Source organism: Biomphalaria glabrata, chromosome 9 (genome assembly GCF_947242115.1).
Source record: "Biomphalaria glabrata chromosome 9, xgBioGlab47.1, whole genome shotgun sequence".
NCBI classification, from domain to species: domain Eukaryota; kingdom Metazoa; phylum Mollusca; class Gastropoda; family Planorbidae; genus Biomphalaria; species Biomphalaria glabrata.
In genome coordinates, this window is record NC_074719.1 from 3,816,173 (window position 1) to 3,833,918 (window position 17,746).

General features: G+C 34.1%; 1 protein-coding gene across 3 annotated transcripts in view; it reads left to right on the plus strand.

Annotated features, from left to right (window-relative positions):
- Positions 1-17,032, plus strand: part of LOC106052196 (uncharacterized) — a 34,792-nt gene extending 17,760 nt beyond the window's left edge. Inside the window, exons 2-8 of one of the 3 annotated variants that reach the window (XM_056042420.1) lie at positions 549-664; positions 4,818-4,979; positions 6,126-6,415; positions 9,078-9,182; positions 10,679-10,837; positions 12,714-12,928; positions 14,092-17,032. In XM_056042420.1, coding sequence (XP_055898395.1) covers positions 549-664; positions 4,818-4,979; positions 6,126-6,415; positions 9,078-9,182; positions 10,679-10,837; positions 12,714-12,928; positions 14,092-14,236 — 1,192 coding nt within the window. In that variant the 3' untranslated portion in view covers positions 14,237-17,032. The remainder of the gene's footprint in view (positions 1-548; positions 665-4,817; positions 4,980-6,125; positions 6,416-9,077; positions 9,183-10,678; positions 10,838-12,713; positions 12,929-14,091) is intronic. The other 2 variants (XM_056042421.1, XM_056042422.1) reach the window with 2 other exon arrangements.
- The last annotated feature ends 714 nt before the right edge of the window (positions 17,033-17,746 follow it).

Here is a 17,746-nt window from a genome sequence, read left to right on the forward strand (position 1 = left end):
AAAAGCCTAAGCCGTGTACATAGTGTCCAGACTTAGGTCAGTCAGACTGATATTAATAAGATTTTTATATTGATGAATACGTTTTGCGAAGTCTCCTTGCTATATTGAAGCATGACAAGAAACACAAGATTGAGAAATTGTTCAATCTACGTTTAGCTTCAAAGTGGAAGTATCAATTTTAAACATTAGATTTTCTAACATCAGATTTTCTAACATCAGATTTTCTAACATCAGATTTTCTAACATCAGATTTTCTAACATCAGATTTTCTATGTCACTTTGTTTTTATTGAAGACATATGAAAATCTGAAGAAAAATGAGAAAAGGACTCAGGAGGGAGGGGGGAGGGGGGAAGAACGAAGAAAAAGTTGAACTCTAAGAAATCATTCAAACAGCCTAAGCCGTGTATACAGTGTCAAGACCTAGGCCTGACAGACTGATATTAGAAAAGAATTTTTATACTAATGAATTCTTTTACTTATTTTGCGGTTTTTTTTTTTCAATGTAGCGAGCTAAAAATTTCTTTGGTCTTTTTTTTATTTGTTTAGGTCTTTTCTTCAGTCACGCAGTCGACTGGTGAAGTTGTGTGTGGTTTCAGGGGCAGTAACTCTGGTGACATTCATGGTCTACTACTACACGCCTGTACATAAGTTTAAATCGTACTGTGAGTTGTGTCCCTTTTTTTACTTCTTAACTTTCGTCGTCTCTGTAATTTAGCAGGGGTAGAAAACTCTAGCTACTTATACACTTAGAGCCATAGAAATAAAAAAAAATCTAGTTTACACCTGAGATGAACTATGGAATTCGAGCAATCAAATAACAAAAAACATTTCTATATCTTTGATGTAGTAAAGAAGTACATTCATATCAATCTTCAGTACCAATACTTTATAAACTTTAATATTGTTAACTATTCTTTTATCTGGGGGCGCCGTGGTTGGGTGGTTAAGCGCTTGGTATCCGAACCTGGGGTCGAATTTCGGTGAAGACTTGGATTTTGAATTTCGTGATTTTTAGGGCACCCCTGAGTCCACCCAACTCTAATGGGTACCTGACTTAAGTTGGGGAAAGTAAACGTGGTCGTTTAGCTGGCCACATGACACCCTACTTGTTAACTGTAGGCCACAGAAACAGATAATCTTAAGGTCGCAAGGTTCGAAATAGGAATTTTTTAGCCCCTTCTCTGGAAAAACAAATATATATATATATATATATATATATATATATATATATATATATATATATATATATATATATATATATATATATATATATATATATATATATATATATATATATATATATATATATATATATATATATACTTTTCGTCTAACTAGCCCATGGTGACGTAATGGATTTTTTTTCCTTTGACGTAATAAGTAGTTAATTATTTATTTAAATGAAACGCTAAAATAACTCAGTGCGCCAATGTCTATGAATCCTCAAGAGCCTTCTCGTATTGATAAAGACATTTTTAGTCTCATTAGGCATTGTAACGTAGTGGAGTTTTTTCCTTTGATGTCATATGGAGTTAATTCTTTAAATGAAATGCTAAAAGAACTCTTTTGGTGCACCAATGTCGATGAACCCTCGACAAGCTGTTCGTATTGATGACATTTTTTAGTCTAACTAGGACGTGTGACGTAGTGGATTTTTTCCTTTGACATCATATGAAATAAATTCTTCAAATGAAATTCTAAAACAACTCGGTATAGTAATGTTTATTAAACCTCGTAATCTGACTCGTATTTAAAAAGACAAAATAGCTAGATTTAGATCTAATCTAGATTTCTTACACTAGATCTAGATTTTGTTTACACCAGAGCTAGATTTTGTTACACCAGAGCTAGATTTTGTACACAAGATCTAGATATTTTTTACACCAGAGCTAGATTTTTAAACTAGATTTAGATTCATATTCTAATTAAAATCATTGTAGATTCTAGATCTAGAATCTCTTGGTCTTGTTCAGAATGTTTGTTGTTTTACATGTTTCGGAAGTTCCTTCAGAGTTGAAGTCCAAACCTACCGCAGGACAACGGGGGATGGGAGCGGGTAGAGTTTGAACATGGGACCATCGATAAATTTAAACGACTGTCCAGCGCACGAAACGCAGGACCACGCAGCCATAATTTCCATTTCTAGAATTAAAGTGTAGATTTTTATTTCCAAATGTCTAGATCAATATTGAAATGTTATAAAATACTATTAGTAGATTATCTAGGCCTTTTTTTTACATAAATCTTATCTTAATTGCGTTTACACAATTTCAAATTTACATTTAAATCTAGATCTAGTAGATATAGATTTTAAGAGTGCTAAATATGAATTTTAATTTAGGCAGATCTACATTCTCATTTTAGTTCCATTTAAATAAAAATGCCAATAGCTCTGTCATTGAGCAGACGTTGCCGAAATACAAGCTCGATGCCTTGTTCTTTTTTTTTTCTTCTTTTTTTTCAATTACAAATCAATACCAAAAGATTATCCAAAATCGCTCATCTGACATATTGTACATATCTGGTAGGTGTCATGCCGTAATGTGTAATATATTTCTTCATCAATAATAGACTATTGGTTTGTGATTAAGTTAACCAGGGCCGGTCTTAGGCCAATGCAACCAATGCGGTCGCAGTGGGTCCCGCGCTTTCATAAGCCCCGCGCTAATTCTAGCTGTAATTATTAAATTGAAAAATATATACGAAAAATTCCTTGAAATCTCATGAATTTATTAAAATCTCCTGAAAACTCATAAAAATCTCCTGAAAAATATACAAAATTGTCATTAGTGGGCGTCATTTATTGCTGAAAACGCCAATCCTAACGCGCGATAAAAGAAAAAAAGGCATTGTCAGCTTTCAAGTAATAAAATGTAATAATTGGGTGAATTATCACCTCATTCGGAAGCTACAATACTTTATTTACTTTTATAGTTACTGGCATATAAATATGCCATAGGTTACAATGTTCGTAAAGTAAAGTTAATTTGATCGCAATTTTGTACTTAGTAAAGTCGATTTTTTTTCCTAATACAAAATCTTAATTTTCACTTATTATCCTTTTTCCCACTCAGACTAGGCCCCGCGTAATCAGTTTCGCATAGGTCCCCGCAACTGTTAGGACCGGCCCTGAAGTTAACAGCAATGCCTGGTCGTGCGGGACTGATTATCTCGACATCGTCAAGTTTTCATACCCTGCTCGTCCATTCACCGTCGTCCAGCAGGAGATTTGGATAAAGAAGTAAATTATCTTTAACATTTAAAGGAACATCCAAAATATGTAAAACATTTTACAGAATAAAAAACACTTTTTACAACGCCAAATGAATCTTTGAAACATTATTACTTTTGACAATCAAAACAAAATCACGCCTTGAATATTTCTAGCGAATAGGCGGATCCGACAGGGAGCCGACTCGGACGGGGGCCGCCTCTTCGTAATTTTTTTTTTTTTTTTGTTAGCTTTGCAAGGACAGTGGCGGAAGATCAATGGGGGAATATGAGGCTCCCAATTTCTCGACATTGTTTTAATTTGACAGTCTTACTTACTTCCACTAGGAGCCGCGGTTGCTGAGCCCTTGGCTTCCAAACCTGGGTCCAGGGCTCGAATCCTGGGGTTTATAATTTCCGTATCTTTGGGCGCCTCTGAGTCTAACCAGCTCTAATGGGTACCTGACATTAGTTGGGAAAAGTAAAGGCGGTTTGATCGTTGTGCTGGCCACATGACACCCTCGTAAACAATTGGCCACAGAAACAGATGACCTATAGACCACAAGATCTGAAAGGGAAACTTTACTTTTTTTACTTACTTCGCGTGCAAGTGAATACAATGTTTGGTCTATAAATTCGATCATTTCCGGTTGTATTCTTACTACCATAATAACAGGGGCGGACTGGCTATATGAGCTACCTGGCAAATGCACGGTGAGTTGGAGCCTAAATGGGCTGGTGAGACTTCTGAATGGGCCACATTGAATGTCAGCAAGTCCCGTAACCGTGATTGGCCTCGCCTTACCGTTTATAAAGGTTCTTGACATACTATATTGAGTAGACTAGCCACATATTCTAAAATAATGGATTCGCTTAGTCCCATAAAACGCGGGTTTCAATTCTCTTTACACACTAAGAGATTAACAAACAACATAAGACCTACATTTTAGTCTAGTCCTCTTGAAGTGGAAGCTTTTTAACATACCCATGTGAATCTAAAACGAGGCCATAAACTTTAAATTTAATATTTCCCTAAGTTATGATGCAGAACTGTTTACAGAAATCATCATCATTGGCATAGACAAGACATGAATCAATAAAAAAAAATTAACAGTCAATAATTTACTAGTTTATTAATTGTCTAATTTTATATCAACAATAAAATGTCATCCTTCTGTATTCACGGATACGGCTAAATATATAGGGTTTCGTTTCCTTAGGTAATTGAACCTGTCATTTTTCCCACACCCATTCTCGGATCAAGTTACATTAAAGAATTATTTTATTTGACCTAACATAAAATAAATTAATTTTAAAAAATTAACAGATCAGTGAATTAATTATTGGTAATTAAGAATTTTGTTTAATATCGAATAAGGAAATAACTTCTACATTATTGATACACTATTTGTAAGGGCGTAGTTCTTCCCCTTACATAGTTTGGGTATATAATATAAGGATTATTCATGTTTTTGTTTATTTATAAACATACATATCATATTTTAAATTTAGTCTTATAAACTGTGAATAAAGCATTACATAATTAATTTAGAATATTATTAGATCAATATTGCAGAATGTAACTAAGATTTCATTTCCCTACAGCCAGCACAATAAGGTTACAAAATTTTACAAAAGGTTCACAAAATGTCGACGAGCCACAAGACCTCGTAACAACAATGACCGCCACATTAATCAAAATGTTACAAGGATCTACAGACATGAAGCCACACAATGTTACAGCAGATTGTAAAAATATATGGAATCGTATGTAAACATTAGCATTGATATAAGTTAATCTTTTCTCTGTTTTATTATTCATAATAGTAATTATAATAATAATAATAATCTTATTGTCGTAAGGAAATTTGTCTTACAATTTGTGCATTACACCAAACAAAACATTGTAACTATAAAAAAAAAAACAAAGTGTACATTCACTCCAGACTCACTCATAATTTACATGTGAAAAACTTTATATCGGATTGTTTCTATTTAATGATTTGATTGTTAGGAAAACAAAAGAGTGTTTGTGTCTGTTTGTCTTTGCTATCGGTGTCGTGTATAAAATCTAGTGGGACGACTCATTTCCCTATGACAAAACCTATCGTCACTATGACAATTAGATTTGTAGGTTTCGATGGAGAATATATAGTGGTAATTAAGAGAGAGAGAGAGAGAGGGTTTTGTGCCTCTTCTTTATATGAGATGGCTATTATAACAAAAAGAATCAATAGTAACAATGCTTCCTTTGCAGCTACTAGTAGCCAATAATTTTTTCTTCTTAATTAAATAGATCTTTTTAAAGAAATGAACTTATTAGTTATTATTCCATGAGATATAACTTAATTGCAAACAAATGTATTAGTAACTACTTTCCGTAACATGAATCTTCATAGAATATACAATTGAAAGTTCTGTTCTAACGAGTCTTTACAAGAGTAATTGATTTGTTATTAATTACTTCCTTTAAAAAGATCATTAAAGCAAATATGTTATTGCTTCTCAAATAGTGTAGCTCTAAATCTAATCTATAAAGCAGAATGTTAGGCGTATGTATGTATGTATGCGTGTATGTATGTCCCACATAGAAATAAAAGCCGTTTGACCGATCTTGATAAAACTTGGCATAAATGTGCCTTAGATCATGGCGGACACCGTAGTGTAGGCCTATGTTTAATGTTCCCCTACAACCGGGGATGGAGGGGGTTAAATATAAAGAAAATACCTACAATTATCTCTATTCAAGAGCGAAACTCTTGTACAAATTGGGCAATCCCCACCGGCAGGCCGCTGGTCATATTTGGCTAGTATTCAATAAATGTAACCTTTCCAGTTTTGTAGATGTATTTTTTTATCAAACCTGATTATTGTCTCAGTATTTCTCTACTAAAAATAGCTCCTGTGTTACAGCCTGCCGTCCTGAAAATTGTTCAAAGTATATAAGTCAAAGTCCTGAAAAAAGAATACGAGATTTATTGTCACCTAAACTGACCCTAAATGACCAAGATCGCCAGCTTATATCTTACTTATCATACTTGATACCGGAAAATGACGTCATATTCGCAACCGCAACGTCCAGTAACCACTATGATGAGACGCAGTCAATGGTTCACAGTCTTCACACAGTTGTCTACCCTAGAGTTCAGAACATGAGTTTTGTTTTGTTAGATCTAGGACTGACACAGGAACAGAGGCAAAAAGTAAATTTTAATTTAACAATCTTTTAAAAAGATAAATAGGAAAACAATCTAATATATATAATTGAATGTAAGATGCGTGTGTGTGCATGTCTTTTCTGATGTATACATGTATGTGTGTATGTGTGTATGTATGTATGTATGTATGTATGATGTATGTATGTATGTATGTATGTATGTATGTATATATTTAGGTATGTATGTGTGTGTATATGTATGTATGTCTGCATGTTTGTATGTGTGTGTGTGTGTATGTATGTTTGTATTTATTTATGTATGTATGTATGTATGTATGTCCTGCATAGAAATTAAATCCGTTTGACATATCTTAATACAACATGGCATAAAAGTTCCTTAGATCATGGAAAATACCATAGTGTATGTTAAATGCACCTCCCACATACGAAGTGCTCTAAAATTTAAAACAAATACCTAAATTAATCTATATTAAAAGATGAAAGTTTACACAGATCGGGTAAACCCATTTTCATAATAGTTAATATTTGGTATGAATGGTAGGCTAATCGGGTAAACCCATTTTTATTCTCTACTTTTATTTTCGTGAAAGGAACAGTGCCATGTTTCATATAGATCTAAATCAAATGCACTTAATTAGTAATTAGTAATATCCAAACTAAGACCCGCGGGTCATATCCGGCTGGTAATTAAAAAACAAACAAAACTTATATCAACTCAATCTGTCCGTCTTGGGAGACACGTTTATTACACGATAAACCTTGCAATATTTAGATACACGGCAGCAATAAGACAGTCCTCTCCCTTCACTCCAAAAAAAAGTCTTTTATTTATACATCAACTCTGTCTGTCTGGTAAAAAGTTTGTACACGTTATTTCTCCCACATCCAATCTCGGATGAGGCTGAAATTTTGCACAAAAAAAAAAATTAAATAATTAGTCATTTAAGTATTGGTAATTAATTTTTTTTTGTTTGGTATCTTGAACAAAGGAAATAAATCATAATTGAAACATGTTTTGATATAAGTTGAATTAGTCCCCTTGAGGAATCTTAAGCCTTGGGTGAACATTTTTTTTTCACCAAGATACCTCCCTTCTTCCCTCCAGACAAGTGATAGGTTCATACTGTGCCGCCAACTTTCATCTTACTGAAAAAAGTGCTGATGTATATCTAAATTTATGTTATAGAAATGGTTCTTGGTAAATGTTTGGTCCCTATTTTTCTCGGTATTTCATTTTTCAAGTTTGCTTATTTTTTCTTTGCATAATTTTTTAAAAGATGTTTGATGGTTTGTTTTTTTTTCATCTGAAATCTGCATGATTATTTTTATGTTTACACATTTCATGTATTTTTATGTTCCACTGTTCTCATTGCTGTGTTCCACTGTTCTGCTCCGCTGTTCTGTTCCATTGTTCTGTTCCACTGTTCTGTTCAATTATTCTGTTCCATTGTTCTGTTCCATTGTTCTGTTCCATTGTTCTGTTCAATTATTCTGTTCCATTGTTCAGTTCCATTGTTCTGTTCCGCTGTTCTGTTCCATTGTTCTGTTTCACTGTTCTGTTCCATTGTTCTGTTCCATTGTTCTGTTTCACTGTTCTGTTCCGCTGTTCTGTTCCATTGTTCTGTTCCACTGCTCTGTTCCACTGTTCTGTTCCATTGTTCTGTTCCTTTGTTCTGTTCCATTGTTCTGTTCCATTGTTCAGTTCCATTGTTCTGTTCCATTGCTCTGTTCCATTGTTCTGTTCCTATGTTCAGTTCCATTGTTCTGTTCCATTGTTCTGTTCCATTGTTCTGTTCCATTGCTCTGTTCCATTGCTCTGTTCCATTGTTCTGTTCCATTGTTCAGTTCCATTGTTCTGTTCCATTGTTCTTTTCCACTGTTCTGTTCCATTGTTCTGTTCAGATTGTTTGCTAAATTTTCTATGTATGTTACGACATTTTAGAAACATTTTTTTTGATAATTCTGAAGGTGCGGTCCTACAATTTTTGGATGGCGACAAATGGCAAAATGAATTTAAATTACATTTAATAAATGTAAACTAATGTTTAAAATAGATTTGGTTATAAATTTAAGAACCTGATTCAACTTATGATAAAAATCTGGCCATGTTATGGGACATCTTAGGACAGCGAAAATAATTTAAGCGATGATCTTCTAAATTTACAGATATTCAACTATAAATGAGGTTCACTCTTTAAATCTTCTCAAACTTGTTGAATACTATGATCTTCGTTAATAGATGAAGGTCAATATTAATAGTACAAGATAACAAATAATAGAAACATATCAATAGAAAACAAAAGTGCATAAAATATACGCAAACATAAAAACAAAGAAACACACACACACGCACACATGAAAAAAAAAAGTACATAGGGAAGAACTACATAAACATAACTTAATATGTGTATTTATGTTCTTGTTGTGTGTTATGAACTGATATGTTCATGTGTGTCAAAATGTCTCGGTGTCCAGGACAGCTTGTGTGTGTGTGTGTGTGTGTGTACTGTGTTATCATGAACTGCTTTGGCATTCATGTTCAATAAAGCCTAGGATCAAGACATGTCTTTTTGTAGTGTTTCATTAGGTTACTACAATATGCATATACCCTTTTTAAAACACATTTTTAAACTTATATTAAACATCCAAAAACCGTATACTGATTCTTACATGATCATAATTTACAGACTGAAAAGTCGTGTCGATGTCAAGTGATCTCATTACCTTTCGACAAAGTGCCCAGCTACTTCAAAGAGTTAGGCTTCTGTACTTGGAAGCCAGTACTGATTATGGTATATCACTTTAACTAACATTTATTGAACTAATTGTTTACATTGAAATTACCTTTTCATAGGTCATACAAACTAATTACTGTAGTGACAATTGACGCCCAGAGGTGTTTCTATGAACGCAGCATTAGCTTGAAATATAAGAAATTTAAATGTACACTATAAAATAACAATATGAATTAGTTATAACAGTTATGCAAATTATAAAATTAAATATGATGTCAAGTATCAATTTAAAATAAACTCAAGTCTAGGTTAAGGTCAACCTCGGAATTTCATTTGACGTAATATGGCATCTGCTATTCCTTTTTTGAAACTTGCTAGAAAATTATTTGATTGGTTGTAGGAAACGATTTCATTGGTTAAGCCGTGTGTCGGGAATTGAAATTTAGAAAACGGCGCGAAGGGAAAGTCAGTCTTGACGAAAATTTGGTAGAAATAGGACGTACTTTAGTTTTGAGTTAGAATTTGTAGAGACAAATCTTGTATTTTAGTAGATCTAGTAGTAAACTTGAATATTTCTATTATTGTATTATGAAACAGAGTTACTCACCCAATACAGTTTTATGTCTGTCCATTCTGTTTATGCAGTGATTCACCTAAGACCGTCGAAAATGGGGATTGTTATTGTCTACTCTTCTATTGCTGTATGTGTGTGTGGGGGGAGGGGGGTAGCGGCAGAGTGGGGGATTGTAAAAAGGGGTTGCCGATATTAAAAGGTTGAGAACCGCTGATTTAGATCGAGAGATATACATCTATAGAATCCTCTGCGTCACAGCCACAAGATAACAGCGACCCTGGCGAATTCGGCCAAGAACAACAACTAGTTGAACTAACAAGAGAAAAACTTACAAATAGTGACAGTCAAAGTCTTTAACTGTGATATCTATTGACCGTGATATATACTGAGCAAACAGTGAGCATTACATCCAAAATTGTTCACCTTAACTCATACCAACTCTCTCTTCTTTACAATACAGCCATAGTCAATATACAGAGCTTTAAGACACACTAAAAGTGGATAGACGACCAGAGTTTCCAACACCCAACATCTGATATAGGACCAAACAGTACTTAAGACAATAACATGGCCTCATCATACACGTTAGATGGCTACTTGCCTTCTATACGGATGACTGCCTGGTCGTGCGGTTTGCGCACTGGACTGTCTTTCAGATTTATCGATGGTCCCGGGTTCAAACCCTGCCCGCTGCCATTCCCCGTCGTCCTGCGGGAGGTTCGGACTAGGAAATAATTATCTTCAACTCTGAAGGAACATACAAAACAAACAATTTTTATATACACATTACACACTGGTCATTCTTGCAAATCAAAACATTCAGAAGTCATTCACAACAGAGGTCAAATGGAGTTATCCAGAAAAAAAGGTCACAATATCGAGACTAAAAAAAAATAAGTATGAAGATACTGATACATTTTAACTGTTAACGCAGATGTAGATATTTTGTTTATATATCACTGTCTGTATTTATCTCAAGGCTTGCATGATGAAAGCGAGAAAGTCAGTCGTGTACCAAGACGCTTCAATCTACTGGAAAGACACGATTGTTGATTTTCTAGACAGGGGAGATAAACTTGGTCTACAAATATGGGGAGGTGTAGGCATGCACAACATCCCTGTGACCACATTGAAAGGAGTAAGTAATCAAAATGTATTGAAGTAGATTTTTTATTATAGTCACCCATTGGTTTCCTGATATATAAATAAATCTAAACCTTTTAATTATTATTTGTGTTTGTTTTTTGCGAAACATTTCTTTGAACTACTTATTACAAACACCAATTTTTTCTATTTATTTACATTATTCAAAATCATAACAGTAATACCGGTACGCCAGGGAGACGCCCCCATTTACCCTCTCGTCACCATATCAGCAGTGCATATGTCCGCCATAAAATAAAACAGCCAAATAAGCAACTGTGTTTGGATAGTCTCTGGATAGTGACATGTTTGTTGGGGGCCTTCATCCATCCCCGCCAGTGCAATGAACTTGGTCCTTAGACACACTAACGTAGGTTTTGTTTGGCTTCCCTATTGGCGTAGTCGTGTCTTCTAATGACCGTTTCCGCCCGAGCGCCACGGTAAGGCTGCACAAAAGAGATTAGATCAAAGGGCTCTAAACATGCTGTAAGCATGAAAGTTGCGTTTTATAAAACATATTTTAAAAAAAAACCTACTTTTCAAACCCAATTACCATTTATGAAATAACACATTCAATCTCACCATACTTTTAAAAACATACCATTTTTACGAGAGGCGTGCACCAAAAGATCGAGTCGAAAATTGTTTTTCTTTTATTTCAATACGTCTCCGCTAACGTGATTCTTCTCGATTTTCTCTTCTCAGAATAGTTGATTTAGTACCGACTATCTGTTGATGACTTTTGTTTAACAAAAACAAGCTCTTTAGACGAAGTTGTGCTTAAAACAAGAAGACGATTGTATGTAGTCTATGCCGTAATACAAAGTTTTTACACTACATATACCTCGAGTGTCATTTCGCTTTTTGTATCTGTGAGTTTCGCTACTTTCCTTGCCTAAATCGACTATACAATTCTAAGTTACCACTGAGCCATTGATCAAGAGATCTCTTAAACAGTCGTACAGATCCGCATGAAATTTCGTAAATAGGTTCCTTTTAGCTCTCAGACGCTCCTAAGAACCGGTTTTGACTGATTCGCAACCTTTCGATATTTTCCAGTAAGCTTCGAATAGGTGAGGCTCGTTAACCATGACTGGCTACGCACCTAGTAGAAGGAAAACTCTGAATTCAAACCTCTGTTGCCTTGCAGCTGTACCAGAATCACTGGAAAGGCTTCGGTAGTCAGTCCTGAGGAAAAATCAGGAGCTGGCGACCCTAAGGTAGTTTGCAGCACCCAGTGCTACACCCTGGTAGAACCTACGACAGCGCTGACCACAAACTGTATCGGCACAGCCATTCCTTTGGATATATAAGCTGCTAGGAGAATGGGGAACTAATGTGTGGGCGACATTGTTTTGACCGCAGCTAATGCCCAGGCATTTATCTCATTTCCATGAGATAATTCATAGTCGCTTCGCGACTGAAGGAGGCCATATTAATAAAATATCATACAAATTAATTTTCTTTAAAGCAAGGGCTACAAATGTATGTAAGGTTGGTCGTTAAAATATGGCCGTTTATTAAGAAAAATATGGAGGTGTTCCAGCCATAATAAACAAAATAAAGCGTTGAAACAAATCAATTGGCATAGCCCGTGTGTACTGCTAGTTGAATATGTATCGTTTACTCACATGAATACTGCAAAAATAGACGCTAGGGGAATGCATTTTAGCAATTCAGAATACAGGAAAAGGCATGAACTTGTGATCCTGTAACAGACCCCGTGGCGCGAAAGTATTTTTATTTTAACTAAGGGGAGTCAGGGTTAAACTGTGAGAACTACTGACATAAATAGTTTCGTTTGCATTTACAGATTTATTTTCAATAATTAACTCTAGTCATTTTAATAAATTGCAATTATCTCTATCTAGACGTTTGACTTCTTTGGGGAAGAGCCTTGTGCCTACCTGAACTATACGTCCCTTCAGGCTGGGATCAATGTATTTAAACAAACACCTTTTGTAGTTAGAACTATACTGGAACCTTGGGCTAAATGTGCCCTAGAACCTGATTGTATATGCCCAGGATGTACAAGAAATCACATCAATTGTTTCAAACCTAAACAAGAAATACATATGTGTCATAGGTAAGTATAAAATACAAGTATGTAGTTTCCCTTTCAGAAAATAATATAAACATACAACGTTTCAGGCCTTGTGATATATAGAGCAGATGATGTATAATAGATACAATAAATACATTATTAAATTGTCCAGTAATCAACAGTAACACAAACTACAAACTTCAAATAACTAGGTGTTATAATGAATGAAAAACTATTATGGAATCTCCATACTGATGAAACTATAAAAGTCCGTATACCATTAGACAAGAGGATCATGCAGTCATATATCACAGAACTATATATACTATATGTGAAAAATGAAAGCAAATTGAAAGCAAATATATGTTTTTATTGTAACCCATTCTGTTTCTGCAGGCTCGCAATATTATCAGATACTATTGTTAACACTTTTTGTTTCAAACTCATGGACTGCAACCATTCACCCAACACATATATATGGCTCCTTTTGTCTCGAAAGGCAATGGATGCGCCCAAGTGAGTCACTGGTTTTGGCTTAATCTTGAGACGGGGCAGAATCTGGTGTGGCTAATCAAGCCAATTCTAGAACGGCAGACTTTGCCACAATTCGTACATGTGTATGCCTCTGATTTAGGGCTAGCAGACAGGGCAGCTTTCTTTTTTTCCCTCTTGATTAAAGCCGCTTCAATTCTTTTGTTCTCAGCAAGGGTTGTCCCAGCACGCACAGTCTGTCTCCATGCACTCCGGTCTTTGGCTATGTTTTCCCACATACTTTCACTGATGCCTGAGGCTCTCATGTCTCGCTTGCAGACATCTCTATATGTTAGTCTTGGGCGGCCCTTGGGTCTGACTCCTTCCACAAGCTCAGCATATAAGATATCTTTCGGGATTCTACCATCTGGCATGCGGGTGACATGTCCGAGCCAGCGTAATCTTCTTTGTGTCAGGAGAGCATACATGCTGTTCATATTGGCCAATCTCAAAACTTCCTGATTGGAGACATGGTCCCTCCAAGAGATGCCCATTATGCGTCTCAGGCAGCGCAAGTGGAAACTATTCAATCTGTGCTCTTGGTACCCAACACATACACCTCAGTTTTTATATCACCTCATAGCATACACACACTCATACACACTTTTACAAAATAATTACTTAAAAAAGAAGTTGAAATGCGAATGTTTTATTCTTTTTTTTTTGTTCGCCAGATTTGACCAATCAGTGTTGTCCATCATAACGACCAAATTGTTTTCATACGAACGTTACAGATTCCACATGCCTGGCAGTGACGCGGAGAATGGCCGATATGTGAACATTAACAGGGGACAGAGAAACCCAACCTACTTTAACTAACCTCATTAGATTTTCATTGATTATGTTTAAATGTTTTATGAAAGTGAGTGTATGTACTTTATATAATTATACAACACATATTTGCACATAATTTTGTGTAAATATTTTTTAAAATTATTTTTATTGATCTAAACATCTTTATATTGATCTAAACCCCTTTATATTGATCTAAACCTCTTTATATTGATCTAAACCTCTTTATATTGATCTACACCTCTTTATATTGATTTAAACCTCTTTATATTGATTTAAACCTCTTTATATTGATCTACACCTCTTTATATTGATCTACACCTCTTTATATTGATCTAAATCTCTTTATATTGATCTAAACCTCTTTATATTGATCTGATCTAAACCTCTTTATATTGATCTAAACCTCTTTATATTGATCTAAACCTCTTTGTATTGATCTAAACCTCTTTATATTGATCTAAACCTCTTTATATTGATCTAAACCTCTTTGTATTGATCTAAACCTCTTTATATTGATCTAAACCTCTTTATATCGATCTAAACCTCTTTGTATTGATCTTAACCTCTTTATATTGATCTAAACCTCTTTATATTGATCTTAACCTCTTTATATTGATCTAAACCTCTTTATATTGATCTAAACCTCTTTATATACTAAACCTCTTTATATTGATCTAAACCTCTTTATATTGATCTAAACCTCTTTATATTGATCTAAACCTCTTTATATTGATCTAAACTTTATATTGATCTAAACATCTTTATATTGATATAAACCTCTTTATATTGATCTAAAACTCTTTATATTGATCTAAACCTCTTTATATTGATCTAAACTTTATATTGATCTAAACATCTTTATATTGATATAAACCTCTTTATATTGATCTAAACCTCTTTATATTGATCTAAACCTCTTTATATTGATCTAAACCTCTTTATATTGATCTAAACTTTATATTGATCTAAACATCTTTATATTGATATAAACCTCTTTATATTGATCTAAAACTCTTTATATTGATCTAAACCTCTTTATATTGATCTAAACTTTATATTGATCTAAACATCTTTATATTGATATAAACCTCTTTATATTGATCTAAACCTTTTTATGTTGATCTAAATCTCTTTGTATTGATCTAAACCTCTTTATATACTAAACCTCTTTATATTGATCTAAACCTATTTATATTGATCTAAACCTCTTTATATTGATCTACACCTCTTTATATTGATCTACACCTCTTTATATTGATCTAAACCTCTTTATATTGATCTAAACCTCTTTATATTGATGTAACCTCTTTATATTGATCTAAACCTCTTTATGTTGATTTAAAGCTCTTAATATTGATCTAAACCCCTGGCAACTTTTTCGGCCAATGCCTTTGAACTATTTATACACCGTCCTGATTGCCTATGTTTGTGTTTGAAAAGTTTTAATTGACTCACTCCGTCTGTCTGTCCGTCTGTCCGTCTGGTACAGATTTTGTACACGTTATTTTCCCTGTTCCCTTTCTTGGATCTATCTGAATGTTTGCACAATTATTCCTTGTTCCCAAGAACATATATTTCGCTATAAAATAATTTGGAATATTTATTTTATTTTCTTCGATATAAAAGGGATATAAATCTTCAAGTATTGAGACTTATGGCTGTAAATGTATAGTTATTTCCTTTACAAAAGCTTTGTTTAACGTGGTTTTAGTACCAGTAGTGTGGCTTGATTCTATACAACCGGCCCCTTCCCCCAGATACCGTTTTATTTAACTGCATCGCACTTTGTTCCCAAGTTCCTGTTTCTGTGATTCTCAATTTCATTTTTCATGCTAAGCAAATTTATTGTTTTTTTTTATTTCTTTTAATGCTTTTATGTTTGACGTTAATAATTATTTCATAAAATTCAAAGTTCTTCATTATTATTACTATTTTAAAAAAAAAACATCAACAAGTAAACAATCTCTTTTAGACCTTGGGATACATGGGGGAAGATAGTGTTACTGTACCTATTTCAGGTACCTACTTACAGTTGCGCCCTAAAAATCCCGATATTCGAAATCCCAGTAATCACAGAGATTGGAACCCAGGACCCTCGGTTCTGAAGCCAAGTGCTCTACCACTCAGCCACCACACTCCTAAAGAGGAATATATCTATGGTTTACAGACAGAGGAAACGAAGTGAACAATAAAAAGATTACATTAAAGCAGAGACGTAGTCAGCAAAACGTGCGCACAGGGGGGCAAGGTACTTTATTGGCGCACCCACCCTCCCAATTGTCCAAAAACATCCCAAAGAAATATAGTAGCATCGTGCTCCTTTTGCCACCCTCACTACGCCTCTGTATCACAGTCACAGACCTATATATATGTAAATATATATATATATATATATATATATATATATATATATATATATATATATATATATTATACTATAAATTAGAATGTAAGGCGTATGTATGTATGTATGTGCTGAGTAGAAATCAAAACCGTCTGACCAATCTTGATAAAACTTTGCACAAATGTTCCTTGGGTACTAACTTAGACCGTAGTCACGTAGTGTATGTGTTGTAGCCCTAAAACAAACTTAAGACACTCAAAAATAAAAAAGTTGACCGACTCTATGAAAGCATAGTATCTTATAAATCTAGGCTATGTTTACCATGTTGACATTAGAAAAGATGGAAAGGATTTAGATTTAGATCTAATTTTAAGAAATACACTTTGCTCATATCTTTTTTTACTTTGACACATAAAAATTACAGAATATAGTCTGTTGATTTCATTATTTAATAAAATTAAGTTTCAGATTTGTGATTCAAAAGCATTTTTACATAAATTCGTTCCTTATATCTGTGAATTTAGAATTCCTGACGTACATTCTTTAATTAGACAATACCCGAAAGGTTACCCATCTCTCTATTCCTAGGTCCAAAACTCTAATTCAACTCTTCACAAAGATAGTTTTATACTTTAACACATGAACATACTAATTATAGTCCATTAATTTCATATTTTAATCAAATTAACATTCAAATTTGTTTTTCTAAAGCATTTTTCATACATTCGTTCGCTAAAGCTGCGAAGCCGTGTTGAGATATATTCTGATAGTTTCATTCTGGAATCGAGTACATCTAATAAAAAAAGGTCACGCATGCACAGAGCGAAGCCTTCACACACGCGCAGAATGAACTCTTTCCAAGATTAGTCTAGATCTAGATCTATGTCTAACTAAAGGTCTACTTTATACTTTAACACATGAACATACACATTTGGTCTATTCATTTAAAATTTTAATCAAATATATGTAGGCCTACAAGCAAATGTTTTTATATGAAAAAAAATGGATTTAAGTCGATTAGACATGTCTTATTATCTCTGTGAGTGGACGACTTTGAGGGCCAAAAAAAATTCTAATTTTGGTCATATTAGGTCATATTGGATCATATTATGTCATATCACATTAGGTCACTCGCAGAGTGTAATTAGAAATCGATTACAAGGTGGCTGCGTGTTATTGTGGTATGACCT